At 44.0% G+C, this 25,857-nt stretch overlaps 1 protein-coding gene across 10 annotated transcripts in view; it reads left to right on the top strand.

The window, feature by feature from the left end:
* Window positions 1–25,857, top strand: part of RYR3 (ryanodine receptor 3) — a 550,085-nt gene that overhangs the window by 494,104 nt on the left and 30,124 nt on the right. For 9 of the 10 annotated variants that reach the window (XM_067028902.1, XM_067028901.1, XM_059058605.2 and 6 more), the window contains 17 exons: window positions 5,417–5,587; window positions 6,292–6,351; window positions 7,853–7,984; window positions 8,440–8,552; window positions 11,320–11,416; window positions 13,019–13,125; window positions 13,534–13,585; window positions 14,690–14,746; window positions 15,657–15,756; window positions 15,909–15,988; window positions 17,471–17,547; window positions 20,136–20,209; window positions 20,708–20,725; window positions 21,136–21,216; window positions 21,649–21,737; window positions 22,722–22,850; window positions 25,736–25,840. In XM_067028902.1, coding sequence (XP_066885003.1) covers window positions 5,417–5,587; window positions 6,292–6,351; window positions 7,853–7,984; window positions 8,440–8,552; window positions 11,320–11,416; window positions 13,019–13,125; window positions 13,534–13,585; window positions 14,690–14,746; window positions 15,657–15,756; window positions 15,909–15,988; window positions 17,471–17,547; window positions 20,136–20,209; window positions 20,708–20,725; window positions 21,136–21,216; window positions 21,649–21,737; window positions 22,722–22,850; window positions 25,736–25,840 — 1,542 coding nt within the window. The remainder of the gene's footprint in view (window positions 1–5,416; window positions 5,588–6,291; window positions 6,352–7,852; window positions 7,985–8,439; window positions 8,553–11,319; window positions 11,417–13,018; window positions 13,126–13,533; window positions 13,586–14,689; window positions 14,747–15,656; window positions 15,757–15,908; window positions 15,989–17,470; window positions 17,548–20,135; window positions 20,210–20,707; window positions 20,726–21,135; window positions 21,217–21,648; window positions 21,738–22,721; window positions 22,851–25,735; window positions 25,841–25,857) is intronic. The other variant, XM_067028900.1, reaches the window with a different exon arrangement.

The following is a 25,857-nucleotide window of genomic DNA, read 5'->3' as shown; positions in this document are numbered from 1 at the left end:
TGTTGAAAAGTCAGTTTTAAATGCATCTCTAGAATTGAATAATGTTACATAAATGCAGCACATTATTTCAGACAGAGAGATATCATACCTCCAATAAACAGCAACTCATAGCCATTTCTGGTATTTTTTGAAGGTAGAACTACGTATTGCGAGGATGGGGAGGGGGTATTCTCTTTATTATCAGCTGAATCCCCATTGCCTTTGCCTCCCTGAAATTACATGTTCTCTCTACTACCTGATCTGAATGGTCACCTGTGCTTGCTTTTATCTGCACTCATAATTGAATTCTGGTGTTGTATAACTGAAGTTGGCCTCAGTGCATATGGCAGAGATATGTGTGCTGGAATGCTGCATGCCCCCACACACTGCACATGCCATCACAGATGGAAAGGAACTGAAAAAAAATATACAGTGGGCCACACTGTTCTTACTTGATTGATTAAAGGTCAGATGTGTCCTTTTTTCCAGCAGCTAAAGCACATTTTGGGGAGAGCTCATTGTATTGTATTTTGTTTATATAACACCAGTGTGCAAATATATGTTAAGCAATACATAACTAAGCTGAGCACGTGTTTTTTTGTTTTGTTTTTAAACTCGTTTTGTTTTCTGGAAAAATGGCAGCAGCTTCCCCAGAGGGGAATGGTAAGTTAGAATGTGTTTAGCCCAAGAAATGCCAGTTCCTTGACCAAGGTTATAAACAATAAAAGAGTTGTGAGGCAGCACATATTAGAGTGCCTCGTGTAAAGCCACTCCACCCCATGAGCGTGATTTCAGTGTACTGAAAAAGGGCAGGGGGCTTCCCTGGTGGCGCAGTGGTTGAGAGTCCACCTGCCGAGGCAGGGGACGCAGGTTCGTGCCCCGGTCCGGGAAGATCCCATATGCCGTGGAGCGGCTGGGCCTGTGAGCCATGGCCGCTGAGGCTGTGCGTCCAGAGCCTGTGCTCCGCAACGGGAGGGGCCCCAGCAGTGAGAGGCCCGCGTACCGCTAAAATAAATAAATAAATAAATAAAAAGGGCAGGGAAGAGTTGAGAAGACGTCTTTATGTTTGTCAGGGGTATTCAGAGTGACATGTGTGACTTTGCTTCTTTTTCCCATCTGCCTAGCTGCTCACTCGGCTCTCCCTCATTCCCTCCACCCCCCCCCCAACATTTTTCACTTTCATTTGTATTTCCTTTGCTCTTGCACTTGTGTAGTTCGAGTCCTCTCTCCCTCCGCCCCCCTTCCCCGTCTCTTCTCTCTCCCCCTTCTTGTTCACTCTTTCCCTTCTTCTCCCTGTCGTTCCCCCTCCCCCTCCCCCATTCACTTCATCTCTCTGTCTCCCATCCCCTCCCCCTCTTCTCTCTACCATTTCCCTCCTCTACCCTTCCCTGTTCTCTTACTGCCCTCCCTCCTCCTTTGGTGCCTCTCTCTCTCTCTCTCTCTCTCTCTCTCTTTCTCTCTGTCTCACTCTCCTTCTCCCTCTTGCTCTCTCATTCTCAGACTGGCTTCTGGACATTCAACTTTCCCTCTACCGTCTGATGTTGGGTTGACTGGTCTCTACTTCCCTTACCCCCAGAGTGGGGATAAGCACTTCAGATGGCATAGCTCTGCCCCTTGTTCCGAAGCCTCCCCCCCAACCCCCGTGCTGTCTCAACACAGCACACCACCTATACCGTGTGCTGAGTCCTCCTCCAAGTCCTTTTCCCTTAAGAGTCTCTGTTTTTTTAAAGTTCACACAAAAATTGTCTATTTGGTCATAAACTATTGGTGGTAAAGTGTGGGGAAATGAAATGATTTTGAAGGTATAGGAATGTCTAGATTTCTGTTTCAGAAATAAAAAGTTTCAGCTAACATTTAAAAGATGCATAAATAGATCGATAGATAAATACATACGTACATAAATAAAAGCATTTCCAGCATTAGGGAAATGCGTTGAGTTAACTAATCCTAGCAATATGTGAAGAAAAGAATAAAATTAGAACCTATAGCGTGTAGGAGCCTTTGACCTAAGGTATATTTAAAGGTCACAGCACAGAAGAGAGATTCCCCATCCTTTGGGCTGTGGGGTGATCCTGAGCCACCTTGGATATTCCTAGAGTACATTTTTTAGAAACTTTTTTTTTAGGGGAAGCACATACACGGCCCCTTAGTTCAGTTCTCCCTACTCTTTTTGTAACCCCAGATCTTCTGGAGGTGATAATGTGGTGGGTGGAAGGAAAAAGGAAAATTGGGGTCTTTGGTTACATGACAGATTGTCTGCATCCCACCCAGGTGCCAGGAGGGAGGTGGGAGGTGGGGGAAGGCATGAGATCTAAGAGTTCACTTGGGTGGCCAGATCTGAAGACCACCAGGGTCTGAGGGTCACACACTCTGGAAGGCTGGTCTCTGATGACCTTGACCCACGGATGCACTGCTTGGTCTGGGTGTGTAAGTCCTTTTGAGCCAATTAACCTCCATCCTAACCTCCCCCCCGCTCTTCATGCTGTGCTCAACCGGCTTCCAGAGCCGTTGGTTTTCTATTGTGCTGGCAGAGGAATGGGGGTGAGAGAGCTCTGACTAACACGTGGTGCCTTGTGTCTTGGACCCCTGCTTTCACTGACTGGCTTCTCTTTGTTTCTTTTCTCTTGTCTCTCCACACAGGCCATGCAAGTAAAGGTACAGGTCAAATGCATGACGTGTCTTTTCTGTCCTAGTATTAGAGGTGCCAGGCTCTGGCCACCCTCTGCACTGTGATTGATCACCATGGGGGTGGTACAGAATGGATTTTCCCACCTGGAGGTCCCCCGGGCCTGCTTCAGGGAAGACAGCTGCCTGTCAAAGAGTGAATGTAGGCCCTACCCACCCTTGGAATGGGGAAGCCAGGGAAGCCAGCCAAGCCTCGCCCTATCTGAGGTCTCCGTGCTGTCTCCGCTCCCTTCCCCAGCTGCCCACTCTGCAGCCAGCACACTGACAGATAGGGATGCTGACTGGGCCTGAGAGCTCGGGAGACTCACCCCTCTTATCTGCTGTTAGTGATCCCAGCCCTTCCACACTATACACGTCTGCCTCTTGTGCAAGGCTCCTATGAGTCAAAGAGAGTTTTCCAAGGACTAAAGTCAAGGATTTGGAATCAGCAGCAAGGATTGGAAATAACCAGGAGTTTTTGCATAAAATGTGCACACAGTGGAATAAACCCTGGGACAGTTTTCTAGTAACCTATACAGGTTATTGGTTGGAAATATTTCTCTATGCCTCCATTGATGTGTGTCTGCTGCCACTTGTCCCAAGCCCTCTGCACTCAGGTCTGTAGCAGAGACAGGGAGATGTGCAGGAACCAGGTCATGTGCAGCTCTTAGTTAGAAAGGGAAAATGGAGCCATGGCCAGGTAGATGTCAGTCTGGATGTTGGCCCAGACTCTTAACTGCTGTGTGACCTTGGAAAAATCACTTAACTGCTCTGAACATCATGTTCCCCTTTATAAAACTGACTGGGTATCTCAGCCTTATTGGGAGGATTAGAAATGCTTTATTTAAGTAGCAGGCACTTTGGAGCCACATCATATATTTAGCATTTGTAATTAGAACAACATGAGATTGGCCAAATAAAACAGTGAGCAAGAAATTATTTAAATTGTGTGTCAAATCCACACAGTTCTATTTTGCATATTTCCTTGATTGTATACTGCATGTTACTATTGACCTCTTACACTTATATGTAATGTATATGTAACAATACCTCATAATTTATATTCACAAAACTAGGTTCTATCCTCTATGGACAATCTGAGGATAGAACCTCACAAATTACCCTTAAAATTTTCAAGGGTAATTTAGACTTTAAATGAGTTCTGCATTAGGCACAACCTTTAGAATTCTCTGCCTGATAGAACACCTAAGGAACCCAGCAAGCACTCGGTAAATGCTACAGCTCTTGAGGTCTCTGTGTGAATCAGCCGTCCACTGTGTGTCTAGAACATAAGACACTTTGTATCTTGCCTGTCTGCCTCAAATCCCCCTCCCTCCCCATGTTTCTTACTGCCACCTCCCACTGCTGTCCTGGATCTGATCTGTTGTTTTGGACCACCAGGCACAAGTAGAATTGTCAGGCAGTATTCGGTCAGACTGGGTCCTGCTAGCCAGGGATTTCACTGTGGTTTCTGTGGTGTAACCACCTGAAGGTTTAGCCACCACAAGCCGGGTTAAAGAAGTCGCCACTATTTTAAGAGTGTCCATTAATAATTATGAACTTCCTTCACACTTTGGGAAGTAATTTAAAGAGATCAGCCCCAAGACGGTGTTAATTCTGACCCTACTTAATCTTCTCTCAGAAAGCCAATCCTTCATAAAACAAATTCTGTTCCAGCCCAGGGCCCCAGGTCTTACAAGCCAGTTCCAGAGGAGGCATCTGGCCTCTTCCCTGCTCCCAGTGCCTTATGTGTTTGTTGTGATCCACAGCATGACCATTTGGATGCTGCAAACACTCGAAGGCACCTCATAAAGCAAAAGCTTTAATGAGCCCCGATTCTCCCGTCATGGTCCCTGACTTCATTCTCTGCCTCTGGCCACCCAGCCCTTCCTCACTTCCAGCAAGAGTCCACTCAGCTGAGGCAGAGTCCAGCAAATGGTGTACCACGTGGGCAGCTTTGCTCTCTTGGAACCTGACTCAGGAAAATCGGGTCACCACAGAGCCTTGTTTTGTTGAGCCCACCCATACCCACCTCGTGTTGTGGGTGCAGAGGGTCCTCAGTTGGTTGCCTGGGGCTGCCATAGCCTAGTGCATTGGCCTCTTCTCTCAAACCTCCCACTTCATTGGATGAACGCTCCCAGAAAGGGGTGAGAAAGTGTAACCAAAAGAGGGCAGACTCCCCCAGACTTGGGGCGTTCCCTCCTCCCTTGTCTGCACTGTTTCTCCTAACTCTGCCCCAGCCAGATCCCAAAGCAGCCCTACCTACTTGGGGGTTCCCCTTTTCCTGCAGGAACGTGTGCTGCCTTGAGCAGAGGCTGAGTGGGGTGCAGGTGCTCCAAAAGGCTCGCTTCAGCCCTGGCCACAAGCAGTTGTTCTAGGGTAGATGCTCTTTCACTTGTTTACTGCCGCCCAGCATCAGGATTCTCAGTTCTTTTCTGCAGTCATTTTGTCAGTTATCGAATCATTCTTTTCGTAGAAACACCGGTTTGTTCATCCGGCCCAGATGTCAGCGAACAGAGGCCGTGGGTGTCCGTGGTGTGTGTCTGGTCACGTCGTTCCGTGAGCATGCGCACAAAGAGAGGGCTCAGGGTCAGGGCCGGTCTTGAAGCGCCACCTGGTTGTCTTTGCTTCATGTGCTCCTTTACTGCCCTCTGAAATGTTTAATAGCAAGGCCCACCCTGTACTGATGGGGCCACAGGAGGCACGCTGCCTCCAAGGTGAGGCGGTGCCTTTCAGAGTCACTGAGCCCGTTTGTTTCAACCTCATCTCCTAGTCTGGAGGACAGGACCAGGAACGGAAGAAGACGAAGCGGAGGGGAGACTTGTATTCCATCCAGACGTCCCTCATCGTGGCTGCACTCAAGAAAATGCTGCCCATTGGTTTAAATATGTGCACCCCAGGCGATCAGGAGCTGATCTCCCTCGCAAAATCACGGTACAGCTATGTAAGTCGCCCATCTGCTTTGGCGGAGCATGTAATACAGGTGGTGGTGATCAGTGCTCAGCCCCTAAAGGGTTTGTCCTCCTTCCCCGGAGACCAATGGACACAGAGGTGCCAAGGTGCACAGAGGTAACACGCCATCATCTTTTTTTTTTTTAATTTACCATTTATATATATCTCTTTTAAAATTTATTTTATTGTATTTTATTTTTGGCTGCGTTGGGTCTTCGTTGCTGCGCACGGGCTGTCTCTAGTTGTGGCAAGTGGGGGCTACTCTTCGTTTCGGTGCGTGGGCTTCTCATTGCAGTGGCTTCTCTTGTTGTGGAGCATGGGATCTAGGTGCACGGGCTTCAGTAGTTGTGGCTCATGGGCTCTAGAGAACAGGCTCAGTAGTTGTGGCGCATGGGCTTAGTTGCTTTGCAGCATGTGGGATTTTCCTGGACCAGGGCACGAACCCGTGTCCCCTGCACTGGCAGGCGGATTCTTAACCACTGCGCCACCAGGGAAGTCCCAACACCCCATCGTCTTTGCAGCTGACTTGGGAGTCAGCGCATGCCCTTTGGGCCGAATCTCTTGTCATTTCTATTCTTTTGTCCTTGTAATAAAGATCGCAGCAAAACTGTCCATTGGCCCTCGGTACATCCCTGCGCCCTGCTTTATATTTCCATATTGACCTGTAGGAATAAAATTCAACATCTCTTTCCACAGAAGGACACAGACGAAGAGGTGAAGGAACATCTGTGGAATAACTTGCACTTGCAGGAAAAGGTGATGCAGCAGGAAGACAATGAGAACTCACACAGGCTTCCTTCTGGCTGCAGGGTGCCACACACCCACTTAGTTTACTCATGTTTTTTTAAATGTGTTCTAAAAACAGTCTCAGAATACTTGTGCTTAATTGGTAGAACTAACTCTCTGCCCTTAATTTTTAATTTTTTGGCCCTTAATTTCTGTTCTTTCCTTTGCTGTTGCAGAGAGGCCCAGTAAAACATGTCTTCCCACCTCCCACTGTGTGAGCATCAAGCCATAGCAGGGGGGTTAGATTAGGTCTCATAATTTACTGACTGTGAGGTTTATTAAAGAGGGGAACAGACATCTGGAGGAAGTTTTAGCACTTCCAGCTCTAGAAATTTGTAAACAAAGTAACTTTGTACCTGAGTTGATATAACCCAAAAAAACAAACAAAATCAAGACCAGTTTTGATTTTAAGGCTATTTAAGATTTTTCCAAGCCTGCACATCTGAACAACTCTTTCCTCAGATACATTATATTATGCTCTAAAATGGACGATTAAAGTGACACAGATAGCCTCTCCTTTCCATCCCAAATATGTAGGAATGGTGGGTAAAATATACTACAAAAAAGGCAATAAAAAGAAATTCCAAGTGCCAGAAAAAAGAAGGTGCTCTAAATCATAGTAATGAAGAGAAGATGATGCAGTTGGGAAAACTCGTAGAGCTCTCCTGACCAGATATATATATTATAGGGGCTGGGGTTTTTAGTAACCTGGAACGCGAGTGTGTGGCCTAACTTCCCATGCTGTGCATGAATGTAGAGCAAGAAACGTACATAAAACTGGCCTTGAACCAGTGAAACCCATGAATCTTCTGTAAAAACAGCCATGAAACCACTTAGTGAGTGTCTACCTGCTAGAATATGGTCTGAGATGCCAGTCAACAAAACTCCTCCTGAATACAAGCTCATAAAAATACAGTGTGAAAGGAAATCCACCACCATTAGAGAGTCAGAAAATGCAATGAAATGAAGAATTCAAGCCTAAGGAACTACAGAAAGGAATTTTTAAAGTATGGTTGAAATATTTAAAGGCAGCAATGTAAACTATAAAGCAAGACTTGGATATTATTTTTTAAAAAGGAGAGGGGAGGTGGCACTGAAAAAGACCTCACAGTGATTTTTTAAAATTAAAAATAATCATTGAAATTAAAAATTCAAGTTATAGGTTAAAAAATATAGTAGATATAGCTGAAAAGAGAATTTATGAATTGGAAGATTGATTTAAGGAAATCTTAAGGCCACGCAGAGAGAAAGGGGTGGAAAATATGACGGAAGCGTTAAGAGACATATAGGCTAGAATGAAAAGTTCCTACAAAGCATCTACATTGTTCCAGAGAAAGATAATAGAGAAAATGAGAGAGGAATTAATAGAAAAGACTCTTGAACACTATGGAACCATGCTAGGAGTAAAAGGCCTTTTCAGTTCAAGAGGTATAAGAGATTGCTCATTTCATGTACGTGCTTCAATTTGCAGTCCGATGACCCAGCTGTAAAGTGGCAACTGAACCTATACAAGGATGTTTTGAAGAGTGAAGAACCTTCCAACCCAGAAAAGACAGTGGAGCGTGTGCAGAGAATTTCAGCAGCTGTCTTCCACCTAGAGCAGGTAAGTAGCATCTACCCTGAGGATTGAGGAAGGAAGACTACCCCGCACAATATAAAACTCCACACTCAGCTCTTAGTTAAGAGCACCCTTGTAAGACAGAAAGCAAGGAGCAAGGATCATCCTGGTCTACCCCCAAAGTGTCATCTTGGTGCCTCCTTGTAGCAAGACTCCTCAATGCTTAACATTCCCAGTGTTCTACAAATTTTTCCCATTAGTTCAAATGACCCATCCAAGCTCCCTACTCATTTGTAAAGCAATAAGCCACCGAAAGCGGTTGGGAAAAGAAAGAAAACGTAAGACTCCCACAGACTGAATCATTTAGTGCTGGGTACCTTTTGCTGACTACAGTTGAGAAATCAAAATTCTTCTAGGGTTGAGAAGTCTGGGCTGCTGGTAACTACCTTCTGCCACCCAAATCAGCCTGGTGTGCACCTACCCATGTGATTTCTTCTTAGGTGGAACAGCCTTTGAGGTCCAAGAAGGCGGTCTGGCACAAACTGCTATCAAAGCAGCGGAAACGGGCAGTGGTGGCCTGTTTCAGGATGGCCCCTCTCTACAACCTGCCCAGGCAAGTATTCTGTCATTTTCTCCTGGCATGTGAGTCAGAGATGAGAATTAAGGTATCTTCCCAGAGCTGTGTTCTCTTCTGGCCCTGACCCTCATGATCCCAGAGGTAGAGATTGGAGTCCTTCACCCACAGAGCCATTGCAGTCTGCATGTAGTATAATGGCCTGCTAAGGTAAGCATAAAAACGGAAAATAGATGAGATTCCTTCGTGCCCCCAAGCCTGCCTCAGCTCACCATTTTGCACTGTAAAGTCAGCCACGTAAGCAGATGGAAGCTCTCTAGTTTTACCTTGGTGGGATTCTTTGTGCAGCTGTAAAGGCACCCTGGAAAAAGGGAACTGTTTTCTAAAATACTTTACCCCAAATTCCATCCACAGATCAAACATTATTTCCACGTTCAAGTACTTGATGACACCAAAATTATTTTTCCTCAGCAAGTACAGCAATGTAACCTGAGACTTCTTCAGCATGATGTACTTGCCTTCAAGATGAAGAAAGGGCACTGGTTAGAGATGGCCCAAGAGGCCAGTCATGGGCATGAGGCCTTTACCTGGATGTTTAGTCTATAATCTGAAGTCAAATATATGTGAAGGCTTTTCTGGATTGTGTGTGAACACATGCTGTGTCAACATAGGGCAGAGTATCGGTATAGACTGGGCCAGAGTCGACCATTGAGGCTGACTCAGTGTCATTGGTGATATGGCAACATTCCCATCCTCAAACTAATTGCACAGTCAGTAAGGTTGAGTCTATGATCATAAACAAAGCTGGTAGTTGAATAGCCACTGCTTCATCAATAGGAATATCCTCACCTGGTCAGGAAAAATAAACGGACTTGGCCAAGTAAATTCTGAATCCCATGTAAATAAACGTGTTTCTTTGGAATATCAGATGAAAGAGTATTCCTATGCTTGACATTTTGCTTTCATCAAATTGTGCATCTTGGCCATCATTTGCCGAGAGTGTCCTATATCCCTGTCCTGAGCCAGCTGGCCAACTGAGCTCTCCTAGTTAGGGTCTTTGAAGATGGTGGAGAATCATGGCCTCTGAGACACACACCTGCTCCTACAGGTCTCCAGAGAAAATAAACTAGTGTCTCTGGAAAGGTTGAGGCATCACAAATCAAGTAGAATTCATTAAGAAAAAGCTGAAAAATTAAGTCAGGCAGTCATGGCCGTGAAGCCTGCTGAAGTACTGGCAGACAAATGAAATTTATAGTCCAGTAGAAAATGCAAAAATGCCTAGGATTTTTGTCTATTTTCAAGAAGTGGTAAAACATCAGAGGGCATTCGCTTTCCCCTCTTGTAGAGAGCCATACCTGATGTGCTAATGTGACCTCCAGAAGGGCTCAGCTTTAAGCATATGTCTCCAGGGCCAGCTAGGCGGCAATTACATCTCTCAAAAACAAGCAGTTTTTTCTAAATCCACTGAAAATGTTAGTACCATCCTTTAATATTTTGGTTGCTCCTTCAACAACTCTGTCCCTGTATGGATAATAGTAAGTCTAGGAATTCACTGTGTCCTTGATGAAACGTGGCCGCCCCAGCCCCTAACCCAGCTGTTTTAGAGGGTTGCCCTGCATTTCTCCCTAGCATGGAGGATTATACATAGATTTCATAACAACAATAAACACTAACTACCTAAGAAGCTAGTGGTGGAGACCACTCCTTTTCTCCATCTTATGAGGATCTAAACTACATGGAGTCTTCCAAACTAAAGGGCTAAAGGGATTTATTTTATCATATGGAAACTGTTTCTCTGATGTGAGTTTTAAAAAGAAAACCTGTATGCTTTTCCCCAGACACAAAATTAACAATTTCTTCCTGAGCACCTTTCAACGGGTTTGGCTGGAAAAGGTTAATGAAAAAACTCAGTATGACAGGCTTATACTCATTTTAATGGTAATGTAACCTGTGGAGAGACCCGCTCATTCTCTGCACACTCCTCCTTTCTTGATCATGATTTAACATGTCCATAAAAACACAAATTTGTACAATTTTTTTAAAAAAAACTCTGATTGGTCAGATTTTGAAGAAAGATAGTAAGGGCTGTGTTCTACTGGAAACCATGACCAGGTCTTGATGACTCTGGTCTTGACCTTCCTTTTCTCTCCTTTCCTCCTCACATTTGGGTAACCACTTACTGGCTCTTCAGTGGCTAATATTCCCAGACGTCAATCTTGTCCTATAGGGAGTGAGTGGCTTGTGCCAGTTTATTCAGTGTTCCCACATACCAGGGCCACAGCTAGAACCTGTGAAGCACGCAGAAGTTGTGCAGCATGCCCAAGCTTTGCTTCCTGAGTAGAAGCTGGAACTCTTCAGCTGTAGTTCCTCAGAGGCCCTGTAAAGAAGCCACGCTTTGCTGCTTTCAGCGTATCTGAGACTAACCCCCTCACCATCAGCATGATTTAGATTGGATCACCTGGACAGGTGATCGGCCAAAATGAATAACCAAATTGCCATATTTAGCAGATGGTTCAGGACTGTTCCTTGGCCTAATGAATTCTCATTATAGGGAAACCATGATAAAGACCCAAGGAGACCAGAGTAGGGTTATGGTGACCTCCAGGTCTTGAACCAGATATTCAGGATCCGCCACGTTAGAGGGTTCTGGTTTCTTTGAAATAAATGCTTACGGTGTGCTCTTGGCTACCCTGACCAATCAGAAGATAAGAATTGTACAAAACTGCTTACTAACCGTTAACCGCCCAAACTAAAACAAGGTGTCCTGTGGACCCCTCTTGACCTCACTCTCACCCCTTCCGCTCAGGCACCGCTCTATTAACCTCTTCCTCCATGGCTATCAGAGATTTTGGATAGAAACAGAGGAGTATTCCTTTGAAGAGAAACTAGTACAGGATTTGGCTGTAAGTACTGACTCAACTGGGAGCAGATATGGGTGCGAATGAATTGGATTTTTGTATTCATGTGTGTGCGTTATAACCGTTAAAGATGCGCAAAGAATTGGGTGCATAGATCTGAAAGGGGCTAACTGTATAAATTATCAGAGGAAACCCTGCTAATAATGGTCGTAAGAGCCAGAGGATGAATTTCACATGGAGGGGCTGGTCCTGTGATCATCCTCCTCCTCATTAACAGCTAATGTTGCTTGGGATGTGCAGCCGTGCCTTGGAAAGTTCACGCTAAGTTAAGTTTTGAGCACCCTTGGTTGCAGGAGGCCAGCCACCCCAGCCAAAGCCCTGCGTGTCTGGTCAGTAGCTCCACTTTGGGGAGGGCATATCTAAATGCCCTTCCTGCATCTCACAGTTCTCTATTTGGCCCTTCTGAAGATTTGCCACACCTCGTCTCTTAACAGGCTTCATGCTCTAAAACTACTTGAAACAACACGCAAGGGGAAAAGCTTATTGCAGCAGCAACACTGAGCTGCATCCTGGTTCAGAAAGAAAATACACGCTTCTCTCCTTTGGCCAAGCCCTGGTTCTTTTCCTCTTTCTCCTTATTTCTCCCATCTATCTTTTTCTCTCATCCCTACTTCTCTCCATTAATCTTGCCCTGTGGAAGACATTCTCTTCCTCTTTCCCCGTCTCCCTCTGTTTCTTATCCTCTTCTTGGCTTTTTTCCTTTAATCCTTCCTCCCGCATTTTCTTTCCATTTCTCTTTATGCCCTTCAGTCTTTTCATATATTCCTGTCGGTGAGAAAGACAGTCACTTGGTTTTCCCAGTTTCTTGATTAGTGTGAAGTTGACAATGAGCATCATTTCAACCCTCTCCCTTCTTCTGAACCATTCACACAACCTGCGTAGTTCTCACCAATTTACTGAATATGGTCCACCCTGCTGGTTCTGCCACTGCTGGAAAATCCACTTATACATCTGGCATCAGCTGCTATTTCCCTTTCTGTAAAAGGAGGTAGAGAAAAGGCTTACTCAGAGGAGAAACTGCAAGGCTCACAGCTCCAGGATGGCATCTCTCAGGAACAGCAAGATTTTCAGGGTCAGGGGTGAGGGCAGGAAAGAGAACTGTTTCAGTGGGTTGAGTCTAGACTAGTAATAGACCCCCAAAACAGCCCCAGTGCTTTATAACTCTTGCCCCACACCTGTTCCCAACCCAGCTCTCCAAGAGAAATGTCAGGTGTTGACGGAGAGATGCGGCCTCCTGGGGACTCTCCAGGGCTTCCCTCCTGACCGCGGGTGCCCAGAGCTTGCATGAGAGTTCTGCTGACTGGGGTCTGTAGTGTCTCCCCTGCGGTCAGGCTTTTGCTTTTCCTTTCATTTCGTTTTAACCCCCAAATTGCAATGTTTCTTTAATTGGCTGAAAAATACATATATTTCATTCCCAAACCTTGCATCCTTAGGGCTTCTGTCCTGAAATAAACGTATGACGTCGTGGTTTCTCTTTGTGCTTGGAGTTGATGCGCTCTGTGCCCGGTGCTTTACCTTTGTTCGCATGCGGTGGTGTGCTATGTGCTGAAATCCACGCCTAAAACCTGTCTGCCTTGGTTTGTGTAGAAATCTCCCAAGGTGGAAGAGGAGGAGGAGGAGGAGACAGAAAAGCAGCCAGACCCACTTCATCAGATCATCCTTCACTTTAGCTGCAATGCTCTCACAGAGAGGAGGTCAGCACTGCCGAAGCGCCCTGCTCGTCCCAGGCACAGGCACAGCTGTGTCGTCCCCAAACCGTCCTCCCGCAGGTTGCAGTGTGCACAGGGGGGATGCCAGGTTTGAGCAGCCCTCCTTGCTGCTCCATTCTTGGCCATCAAGAAACCTCTAGGGGAACTACCTACGCCCTTTCATCGTAACGCCTGACACTGAGTCTGAAGATGAAGCAGCCTGAAATTGTAACTTCATCCCTGAATTCCGTGTCAAGCCAATGCTGATTCAGATTTTCACAGTGGTTTCTAAGAATCGGGGTGAGGGAGGGAGTTTCTAATTAATTCACTAGTACATTGAAGATTTATATGGCACTCGGTCTTTTCTGCTGGGTCCAAAGGTAGCCTGCTAAATATTTCCTCCATTCTTTCCAGCAAACTGGAAGACGACCCTTTGTACACCTCCTATGCCAGCATGATGGCCAAGGTACACGTGGGTTTTCTGCCCGTTGTCTCAGTCTTTCTATTTCCCTTAGACCTCTTCAGGCACATGAAAACTGTCACAGAGAGCGGCAGGCCTGGGACTGGGTCATGGCCTGGGCTCCAGGCCTTGCACAATTCACGTGCTATACGGGCAGCATTAATAAACCACTCTCCCATCATCCTACGGAAACCTTGAAGCTTTGCAGAAACAGTGGGTCTGGTGGCTGGGTTCTCATGACACTTCTAAGCCAGCTAATCAGGCCTTAGGCATCCAGATCATCCTTGCATTTTTACTCAGTGCTCAGAACAGGTCCAGCAGTTCAGACACATCTGCAGGTGAAGGAAGTTCAGTACATTTGGAAACAGGCTTAGAGACTGAGGAAGTTCCTAGTGTTCTGGAAGAGATGGAGTGACCAGAGATGATGTTTCTATGTCACATAGAGGAACGGTGGCCTCTGGAATGCCAAGTGGTTAAGCAAACTGCTGCTTCTCAAATGGGAGAACTTTAGGTCGGGCAGCAAAGGGGTAGGTTGGGGTACAGGAGCGCCCATTCCTCTACCAGCTGTACCACGGGGTTGCTTTGGGACTCACAGCCTGGGTTTCCCCTAATCTTTTGTCCAAGCCCCTGGTTCTTGTTGAGAAAGGCCAGCGCCCTGTGCTCTTCTCTCTCGATTTACACCAGAACTTTACTAAGTAGAAGAGTTCAGGCCTGTGGTTAAACCAGATGGGTCCCCATTGACTATGTGATCTCGGCGTTCCCACTTCTCATTTCTGAACCCCTTGGTAACTGCAAATGTGGCCTTTATAGTTGAATGTTGCCTGCAGTGGTCCAAATGTTCTTGGTTTTACAGAGTGCTGAGGTCCTGAGGTACCTGTGAATTACATCCTGTCCCCTGCCCTCACACAGTAGAGTCTTGTTCACAAGGCTCACCTTTTTGTTTTGTTTTGTTTTGTTTTGTTTTGTTAACACTCTATTGGAGTATAATTGCTCTACAATGGTGTGTTAGCTTCTGCTGTATAACAAGGTGAATCAGCCATACATATACACACAAGGCTTACCTTTAATTTGATTGTCTGTCTCCTCCTCTCCCTGCTGCATGGAATTCAGAGTTGTCAGAGCGGGGAAGACGAAGAAGAGGAGGAAGACAAGGAGAAAACATTTGAAGTAAGTTCTCACTAAGATTGAAGCCAGCAGGAGGGCCTTCAGGGGCGGGTGCTGACATTAGCCATATGGCTCACCTACCACATGTGTCTCGTGGCAAATACGTTAGTTATGGTTGCCCTCTGTCTCTTGGCTTAATGAGAGGTAGCAGGCATCCAGTCAGTCAGCAAACGGCCCCACAGGTTTGCTCTTCTGGGAAATCTCCTACATCTACCCAAATGTGGTCGTGACAGGGGCCGTAGAAGGGCACATTCAAACATTCAAAAGTGAAAATTCACAGCAGTAGAGACACTGGATGGTTTTATGCACCGTTATTCTGTAAACGTACTTAATAATAATCTTAATTTTGAGGCAGTGCAGGACCCTGAATCTCTCAAGATAGAACGACATGAGTTTACTTGTACTGTTTTATAGACAAAGTATACAACCGTAAAAGTAAATGAAGACAATTACAGTTCTGGAAAGCCTTGACATTCTAGCATCTCGTATCTGGTAGAGTCTCAGTTAAGCGTGGTCTGAGCATTCTGGATAAGTGGGTGTTTCCTACACTCCGACAGATAAACCCCAGCTGAGCCCTCAGCAGGTTTTCCTGTATGACTGAACATTGAAAACAAGCACATCTTAATCTGGGGTCACTTCCTATAATTATAGTATCACAGGGGAACAGACTGTGTTACCTCTCAGTACAAAAAGTAGAAAATTCAGTATCAAAAGGTGAGTAGATTATGGGTGGACAGTTTTGGAAAGCTGGACAACATCTAAAAATAAACTTCCAAGGTCTGTTTTGTTCAAAATTATGTTTGTTGCCTTCTTAGGCAGGTAAAGATTCTCTCAACTCACCTGACCATGGTGAATTCTCTGGGGGTAAACACATCTTTTCCTGCTTTTTTTTTTTTTTTTTTTTTTTTTCTAGGAGAAAGAAATGGAAAAGCAGAAAACCCTCTATCAGCAAGCTCGGCTGCATGAGCGTGGAGCCGCAGAGATGGTCCTTCAGATGATAGGCGCCAGCAAAGGTGATTTCTGAGATTTCTACATGGGCCCCTTAACTACCACAGAGATGTCACACCATGATGTGACGTCATTATTAACAGGTCCTGGTAAAGCCCAGTAGATGTGATTTACCCTCTGTTTCCTTGGTGATTCAATGGAATCTTTACCACGGCAGGTGAGATGAGCCCCATGGTGGTGGAGACTCTGAAGCTGGGGATCGCCATTCTGAATGGGGGCAACGCTGGCGTGCAGCAGGTAATGGGGGCTTGCAGGAGGTGGTGCAGACTTCCTGGGGTATTTCCATTGGACAGCTGTCACACTTCAGGGAAGAGATGTTGACTCTGTTACGGAGGTGGCCACCCAGCATCACCTTTGCTGGTGTTTTGTCCTTAGTGACCAGTTATGTCAGAGTAACTGGGAACACAGATAAAACCAGGACTAGGAGTCTTTAGACAAACGCATGCTTAGTAAAGGGGGCTCACCTAGGGTTCAAAAAGAAAAACATTACATTTTTTTCATCATTAGATGATTTTCTACAAAAATATGCTCTAGAGGAAGTTTTCTAAGCCTTAGGTTTTTATTTCGACTCTTTCGCTTATTAGCTGCCTTACTGTGAGCAAGGGGCCTGATCAGTTAAGTGAGGTTCATAACCCCACACACCTATTGTTTGTTCACTCATTCATTTATTCATTTATTTAACAGCTGTTTAGTGATTGCTGACTATGCACTAGGGCCAGGCTCTCTTCTGTGGGTAGAGGGTGTAGCAGTGAATAATGCAAATAAAAACCCCTGCCATCATGCATTAAATGAGAGAACACACAGAGACATACAAAGTGGAGTGTCTGGCACATGGAATTCATTCAGCAATCTGAATTGGAACTGGCTACAGAAGATAGAAATGCACCAGTGTCTCCTGAGTGCTCCAGGCTCTGGCTAAAAATAAAAGCATCTGTGTGCACAGGAAAATGAAATGTCAAAGACTTTTGTTATTCATAAGGGTTATATCCCAGGGCCTTTGAGAATTTCCAAATCCATGGCTACCATTATTGTGTATAATTTTTCCCAGGCTTTAACTCATCACAAACAAATTTCTCATTAAGAACTACCATTTTCAAAGGCACCTCTCACTTTCTGTTCTCTTCCACCACCACCCCGTCAGTTGACTTTCTTACAGAGCCCTTTAAAAAAAAAAAGAAGAAGAAAGAAACAAAATTCTTATTATGTCAGACAAAGTTCCTAGCTTTCCAGTAACAGAGAACAGAGGAAACTAAGTCTTATTGTGAGACAGATACTGAGCTCTCAACTAGGCCCATTAGTAGGTAAGCTCCTTGCTCCAGTGAGTTAAAATCATTGCATGAGCTGTTCAAATTATACCTCAGCAACTGTAAACATTACTACAGCCCAGTCCTGGCACCTGTTCCCAAATAGAAGAGGCTTCAAACAGTAAATCTATGAATGTCAAAGATCCACTATACTGTCAATACCAGTGGACCTTTAGAAAATAAAACATCTGCCCTAAAATATTCTGGTTCCATAAGTGGAGGGTGGCACTCAGGCACACGGAAGGTTTAAGTCCACAGGTGGAGTATCTCAGTGCTTACCCGGGGTTACAAACCACCATCCTGGATCTGACTCGGTGTACCTGCATGGCTGCCATCTGTCCATCACAATTAGGAGGGTTAGTACGTGTGCCATAGTTTTCATTGTTTTTCCTTTTTAAATGTGTCTCCCTTGCAGAAAATGCTAGATTACCTAAAGGAGAAAAAGGATGCTGGGTTCTTTCAAAGCCTTTCTGGTCTTATGCAGTCTTGCAGGTAAATATGGGAAAACCACCCATAGCATTTTTTTAAAGTTCTTCACTATTCAGGGAAAGGGGAATGGTGTGGGGGAGGGCCACAGAATAAACTGGCTTATCATGGAATTATTGAGAAAGGAGTACCTACTTCCAAAGGCTAAGAGGATGGGTATTGTTCCTCCAGCCCTCAGGATTGCCTTCAAGTAGCATTCAGAGGGGAAAATGTAATCTGTACACACACACACACACACACACACACACACACACACACACACACACACACACACACACACACACACACACACACACACCCCTACCAACACCTGTTTGGTGTTTGAATCGCCCTTACCTCCTTTTTTCTTATGTTGTTTTATTTGGAGCTGAGTGTGAGTTTCTCTTAAACATGTATGCTCATAAAAGTCAAACTAGAAAAGAATGGAAAAGAAGAGGAATCCCTCAGTATGACTCAAGGCTATGTGTTCATTAGACCCATTAGGCACTGTGTTAATCCTTAACAATTCTTTGAGCCTGAATAGATATTTTGTGGGTACATATTTTGACACATCCATTTTGACAGAGGCACGTCCTGACGTGGGAACATTTTGACACTGTCTGAAAAACAAAGCATTAAACTTTCCATTTATATTATCCAGTTGTGTAAGCCTCCCCTCATGGCTGAACCCTCTGACAGATGAACAATAGGTAACCAAAAGTTGTAAGGTTACCATACTTGCTCATTTCAGAAACAAGCCAGCAATCTTTCTAAGAAAAGTGTCAGCTCATTCTCCAAGATTCATATGTATTTTGAATCGTCTGCAAGTCATTCTGAAAGAAGTCAAAGTTATAATTATCTAGCTCGTTTGCCTCCAATTAATAATTCTTAAAGTTGGAACGTTAGTGCAATTGAAAATTTGGAGGATGGATGTTCTTTTTTTGGTGGATTTCATAATATTGCTAGTCATACTGGATTGGGTAAATATTGTACCCTGGGGTTGTACGGAGCATATTTGAGCTGCAGTACAATCCCTTGTCCTCAGCTCCATTTTTCCCCCACCGACAGCCAATTTGTTTATTACCTCCCTCAGGAAAAGAAAATGTAATATTTCCAGACCTGACTCACTGAGGGTGAAATAGTACATGTGGACTCAAAGATGGCAAAAATCAAGTCAGTTCAGTCCCATATTGCTCATGATGTTCTCAATTAAATTTCTAAGGGTTCTCTTGGTAGTCTGTAGTACTTAATATTGCTAAGCTAATTTATAATGATGGCTTAGAGGCACAGGTGAGATACCCTTAGAGACCAACTGAGTTCTAACAGAAGTTTTAAGGTATTTTAATGTTTTTTTGCTGATTATAAAAATAATATGTATTTGTAAAATAGTTAAGCATTGAAGAAATTAGAACATTTGAAATGGGTATTTCAGGATGGAGTAAGGGTCAGAAATGTCCACTGCACAGATTGTCTCCTGAATCAGCAGTGATGCTTCAAAGCAGCTATGTCCAAATGTCCTGTTTCCGTATTCTCCTCCCAAAATCAAAGGATAATTTTGTTTTATCAAGCAGACCCTTTTTATAGCAGGGTCTGGGGAAAACCAACATAATGGTGGTAGGAATTTTCACTTTCTCTTTAAAATTCCTCTAAATTACAGAACATATGTGACTCCCTAAAAGGGGAAAAGAGGTGCTGGATTTTTCCCCAAAGTCTTTCCAATCCAACAGTCATTTCCTTTGCCCAGTGGTAAAAGGAAGAGGAGGTTTTGCAGAATCTTACTGGACTCAGCCATAAGCTTCTCTAAGGTCTATATTCTCGTGAGACTTTGTGGTCTTATGTTCTATAAAATCTTTCATATTGGCGAAGGAGTTAGACCCTATTAGAGAAATAGAGGGAGCCCCAGTTGGAAATCACATGATCATTATTCTCATTATAGCTTTGCTGTTGTCCTAGAGGTTCCTGGCTAAGCAGGCTTTGTTGGTGGCTGTGTCTGGGAAGGTTGTGGAAGGTGAGGACAGAAAAGAAAGCCAACTTGTCACAGGTTCAGGAACGCTTAGGGACACCATTGCCTCTAGAAAGTGTGACCTTGGCTACTTTTGACTCCTGAATGGTAGAATAAAAGGGTGTGGCCCTTCAAAATCTGAAACTTTGTAGCTCTCTCCATCAGTATTCATCCTAAGCATTAAAAGCCACAATTCCTTGTGATTCTCACAGTAAGTAGGTAAATGTGGAAGGTGAACATGAATTAGTGCAGTTTAAAGTAAACTTTCCCTTAAGAAATCTTAGAAACAGTTTATTCCTTCTTGATTTGGAATATTTTCTAAATCTTCATCCATAAGAAGGGACTCAAACTGGACAAACAGTGACAATCCCCATACATGTTTCTGACCCCTGTCCTTGCACATGGCAAGGGCTGTGAGCTCCAGGCATCTTTGGACAACACTGCTTAGCACAAACCCAGGGAATCATTAGACTCTCAAGCACAACGCAATATGCTGGTGCATTTATGATAATGCAAGGACAGGGTATTCTTAGTTGACAGGTTCATTGATGTTAAAAACCCATTTTCCCAGTGTGCCTAGCCCTGAACCTTGTTTTCTTTCGTCTGTTACAAGTGTCCTTGATTTGAATGCATTTGAGAGGCAGAATAAAGCTGAAGGCCTGGGGATGGTTACTGAGGAAGGAACACGTAAGTAACTGATAAAGGTGAAGGCTGTTCTGTTTCCAATTAAAATCCTAGTTAACTATTTCTGGTTAGAGCCCCTGTTCACTGCTGCTTAATCTCGGAGAACTTGCTCCATTTCAGCAAGATGTTTCCATCCGTAGTTTTTTTTTTTGTTTTTTTTTTTTTTTTTTTTTTTTTTTTTTGCGGTACCTGGGCCTCTCACTGTTGTGGCCTCTCCCGTTGTGGAGCACAGGCTCTGGACGCGCAGGCTCAGCGGCCATGGCTCACGGGCCCAGCCGCTCTGCGGCATGTGGGATCTTCCCGGACCGGGGCACGAACCTGTGTCCCCTGCATCGGCAGGCGGACTCTCAACCACTGCGCCACCAGGGAAGCCCCATCCGTAGATTTGATAAAGCATATCCAGGCTGATGTGTTCACAGAACCAGTATTAGCTAAAGAGAGACTGTCTTGATATTTGTGGTTTTCTTACTCTGTATTCTTCTGTTTTTCTCTTATGGCTAGTCATTGTTCGTGAGCGTGGTAAGTTTGAGTCTCCGGCCTGAGTTCCTACCGTGTGTGTGAGTCCTAAGGGATCTTATTTAATTGGCTCAGCACAGACACATTTTCGGCTTGGTGGTTGCATGTTGAGTTTAACTCAGCAATTTGTTGTTTAATTAAAGAAGTGTCTTCCATCTTCCAAAGCATGTGTTATGGACTGTGAATCATTACTGCCTAGTTGTTTTCCTTCCAAATGCATCCCGAGGCTAACAATTCTAGCTTTGGGTGTTGCCTCAGTTCCAGTTTTAATTGGGTCTGTCAGCATTCATCCACAGTTCCCTTTGCACACTGTTCTGACACAGCTCCTTTAGCATTTTTGCAGTCATGTGTGGTGGAAGGTATTCAATGTTGAAAAGCCAAACAGATGCTCACCAGTATTCTGTGTTTTCAAGGTGAAAAAGTACTCCAGAATGATGAGTTTACACGAGATCTCTTTAGATTCCTACAGTTACTTTGTGAAGGACATAACAGTGGTAAGTGGAACAAATTTTATTTGTCAAGGTACAAAATTTTTATTCATTTCAAGTTGCCACATTTAATACAGCCAGTTGCTAATTTAAGGACAACAGTTAATCCATTCCTTAATAAGAAACCCTATGTAACATGGCCTTTAACTTCATGGCTAATGTTATTTAGTGCCACCCAGGCTAAGTTGCTTCCAGAATCTTCAGATGTTGAAGCTAAACACCCACCCCTTGCTGTCAAGTCCCTCAGGGCTCATTAAGTCCAGTTTCTGGTGCTGCTGGGACGGGAGGGCTCAGGGCAGTGCTCTGTCCTTCAGGACCTAAACGGTGTGCCCTTGTAAGGCTTTTCACACGGTGAGTCTCTTCTGAGCTCAGCCGAAAAGAAGCTGAGAGCCACCTGCTCTGCAGGGATGGACTCTGACCCAACCCTGGTGTTCTCAGATTTCCAGAACTTCCTGCGGACTCAGATGGGCAACACCACCACCGTGAATGTCATCATCAGTACCGTGGACTACCTTCTGCATCTGCAGGTGAGTGGGCGTTGGATGGTAGCACACCTCACATATAATTGTGGAAGCTAAAGACAGTTACACAGCCTCGGGGACGGCCCAGGATACAGTCCAGCCCCAGTAAGGAAGGTCTTGTAATCTTGTGTCCACACACTTATGGGAAGTCAAATACCTAAATGTGAGTTTGAAGACTGAAGTCGGGGGAGTGGTTAACTACCAAATCTTCCATTGTAAACTGCTGATTCGCTTTAGTTTTGCCAGGGTAAGCTCAGCCAGTGCTCCAGGCAACCTGTGCATGGGAACAGACTTTGACTAGGAAAAAGAGGTACAGAAAGCGGGAATAAGATGGGTTCACAGGGTCTTAGTGTTGACACGTCATCTGGTTGCATTGTTTGAAGGAAAATCCAAATAATGTCAAGAAAATCTGCACAAACACAAAAAAGGATGCCCTCTTCTCTTTGCTGGTTCCTCAGCCTGGCTCTGCCACTCACCAGTTCATGACCTGGAGCGGTCTATTTAACCTCCTTGTGTTCCAATTTCCTCATCTATAAAACAAGTAGTCCCATCTCATTGAAAATGAGTAGTCCTGTCCCATTGGGTGGTGGTAAAGACGGAGAGGTTTAATACGTGTAACGTGCTCAGAACAACGCCTGGCACTTACGGTGTCAGCAATTATGTTGCTGCTGCCATCATGATTATTTGCATGATCAATATTATCTTTAACGTACATTTTTCATTGTGAATAAATTGTCCTATAACATGGTCACCCAGCTCCAGCTGAACGCTGCCCTCTCTTCTATCTGTTCTTTCCTGCGGAGGGGGAATATCTGTACTTAAAAGATGCTCGGGATCAGATACCTCCGTGCTTCTTCACAGAGTCCCAGGCTCCTGTCATAACAAAGTGGTCACAGAAATGTAGGATGCTCTCGTACTCTTCCTGAACATTGGGTTTAGCTTCACGGACTGATACGTGAGAAATACTAAACTCTCCTCTTTTGTTCTTAGGAATCAATCAGTGACTTCTACTGGTATTATTCAGGGAAGGACGTCATTGATGAATCTGGACAGCACAATTTTTCCAAAGCCCTGGCGGTCACCAAGCAGATTTTCAATTCTCTTACGGAATACATCCAGGTATGTGCTATAGAGTGCATGCCTGAAAACAAAGAGAACACTTTTAACATTCCCATATTCTAATTCCCTACAGAATACTTGGCTGCATATGTGGACTGTGCATCCAGCTATAGCACTGACAATATTCCTTACCTATAAATAGAAATCAGTAGTACCTACACTCTATGAGAAGCTGTAGTTTATGAACCCCACTGTGACCTGTAAATTGCAGTGTCACACTTTATTTGCATTAATCTAGTTAACATTTTGCTTTCCCTCCTAGACTGAAATCTTTTTGCCAACAGAAAATTTCTTACTTGTTTTAAAATTCTTCATTTTTAGCATGTGTGACACATCAGAGGTGTTCAGTAAGCATGGAGAGTGGAGTGGAGAAATGATTGATAGAATGAAGGAATAAAGGGACAAGTGGTATTATCGTGAGCCTTGAGATTAAAAACAATTCATGAGAGCCTACTAATTTGTCAGAAATTCACTCTATGGAAAAGGTAACTTCAGAAGCACATAAACTAAGTGCAATGGCAGTCAAATCAACAGGTAAATTTCAGGTTGAACATCTCACAGCAATCTTTCTCTGTTCACAAGATTCTCTATTCATTGCCTACAGTGGTCTAGCTACTGTGAAAAGGAGTAGAGGACGTCCTCAGGCAGAATTTGCTGTGAAATCAGTAGCCATATCATGGTGCTCTGTGATATAATGTAAGATTTTTTAAGATCTATATGTTGAGCCAACTGGCACACTCAGATCATGTTTGCTTACTAAAATAAACACAAGACTAAGACCAAGACTTGAAAAGAAGGATTTTAAGGAAGGTATTGATCCATGCTTTACTCAAGGATTGTAAGAACATAGGGAGATAAACCTAGGAACAAGTGACTGATCTGAAGTTTCACAGCATGTGAAATACGTATGAAGATCATTGAACTGATCTGACAAGCCTCTGATTTGCTCTCTGCAGAGCCCATCCTAATCTCCAGAACTTCCTATGGAGCACTTAACCCAAATGTAAAAGAAAAGCATATTTGGGGTGAATGTGAGTTTCTTTCAACAATCAGTTTTGTTTCAAAAAAATCTAGAAGCTTCTAGGGATCAGACACCAAATGTACATGAACAGTGATTTTTAAACAAGCTTACTTGATTTAGGGACACAGGCAAAATTTCTCCTGCTCACCTCTTCCCTGGGGATTCTGCCAACCAAGCCTTTTCTAGAATTTGATACTAGAACACTAGTGCCAGTGTTACTTTTGAAAGTTTATTGAAGAGTGATTTGGAGAGTGATTAAAGTGTAGAAAAATATAGGAAAAAAGCTATAAGGAAGAGTTAAAGATAAGGAACATAGGAAGAATGTGACAGAAGACTCTAAATGTATAAAATATATATATATAAAACAGCCTCACTGAAGAGGTAGGGAATAAAGTGCTGGCCTAAGAAACTTTGGAAATGAGTACAGTCTGAAAGACCAAAGGCAAAAGGAACTATACATAACCACTTTAGTTGATGAAGTTTTTCCCATGTGGATATGTGTTAATAATTCTGCAACCATTATACCTATATAATGGAAGTGAACCAGGTTTCTCACCGTTGGAGTGGGAGGTTACAGATGAGCAAGCAGAGGAGAAAGAAGATCCCTGTGGGAATGAATGAGAATCAGAGACATTTGTATGCTCAACTCATGTTCAGCTTAACATAGATACAAATGGTTACATGTGGAAATATTTATGGATATGTGTATACACATGGATTAGGACAACACACATATTTCTGCTGCTCTGTCAGCCAGGAGGACCTAAAGAATGACACCCCAGTAGCAATAAGCACAACTAGAGCCCAGATCTTGGTTTCTAATACCATTCTCCATTTAAAGGAAATAGGGCTCCTTAGAGAAATGGCTGATTCTAGAACTAGGGCTGGAAACATATAGGATGAGCCTGGAGAATGCTATAGTGCAAGAAAATGCTAAAAAAAAAATGATGGGGGTATGTCAAAGGGATACAGGAGCCAACTAAAAGAGCTCCCAATGGCCAAAACTGGAAAAATTAGAGCTACAAAAGAAAGTAAATAAAGTAGTATTGAATTATAACCCAAAGCATAAAATGAATGTGTGGAGTCCATACTGATATAAAGAAATGATTAAATAAATAAGAAAGAATAGACAACTCTCCATTCAGAAGAATTTCAAATAACTTATTTTTAAAAAGAAGAGAAAAGAAACAGTGGTTCAATAATGATCTTCCAAAATAGGAAAGGTTATTAACATGGAAAATGCAGACTGGTCATCAAGTCATCCGTCTATGTCTGGCTTTCAGAAAAGATAGAGATGAGGTACCTGACATTTAGGTTAATGATAAGAAAATCCTAAAAGTAGTTGAACATTAGGAATACAATTCAGATTTTTTCACTTAAGTAGATAGCAACGTGGTCATCACATTTAATGTGCAGCTTTGCCTGCAAACAATGTGTGCACAAGGGCCTGGTTTCCAAATTGTGCTCCTTGGAACCCTGGAGTTCCTCAGAGCCCCTCTTAGGCCACGGTGTGGGCCAGAGTCAGCAGGAGTACCCTTCAGTCCTGTTTCAACAAGAGCATTTACCTCTTAAATTATGTTTTTTAGCATAAGGATGGAAGCTAAAAGAAAATCTGAAGCTAAAAGAAAATCACCGCACTGTGACATTCCTAGTGATTTTTCCTAGAAATAGGATCTTAGGATTGGGGGGGACACGATGGAGTGGGGAGAAAAGTAATATCCTGGGAAAATATTGAGCTGCAAAATATGTGACTTTTGGAAAGAGCTCTCTACATATATGAGCTGATGTCAAATGCCCTTACTAGGGCAAGTTTCAGAGCAGCTTGTGATGCTCCAGTGAAATAAGAATGTCCTCCTCTCCGTAGGGCCCCTGCATTGGGAACCAGCAGAGCCTCGCTCACAGTAGGCTATGGGATGCAGTGGTCGGCTTCCTCCATGTATTTGCTAACATGCAGATGAAACTCTCTCAGGTACTGTGACCCGTTCC

This window comes from Kogia breviceps, chromosome 3 (assembly GCF_026419965.1).
Source record: "Kogia breviceps isolate mKogBre1 chromosome 3, mKogBre1 haplotype 1, whole genome shotgun sequence".
Lineage (NCBI taxonomy): Eukaryota > Metazoa > Chordata > Mammalia > Artiodactyla > Physeteridae > Kogia > Kogia breviceps.
This window is presented reverse-complemented; position numbering and strand designations above follow the sequence as displayed.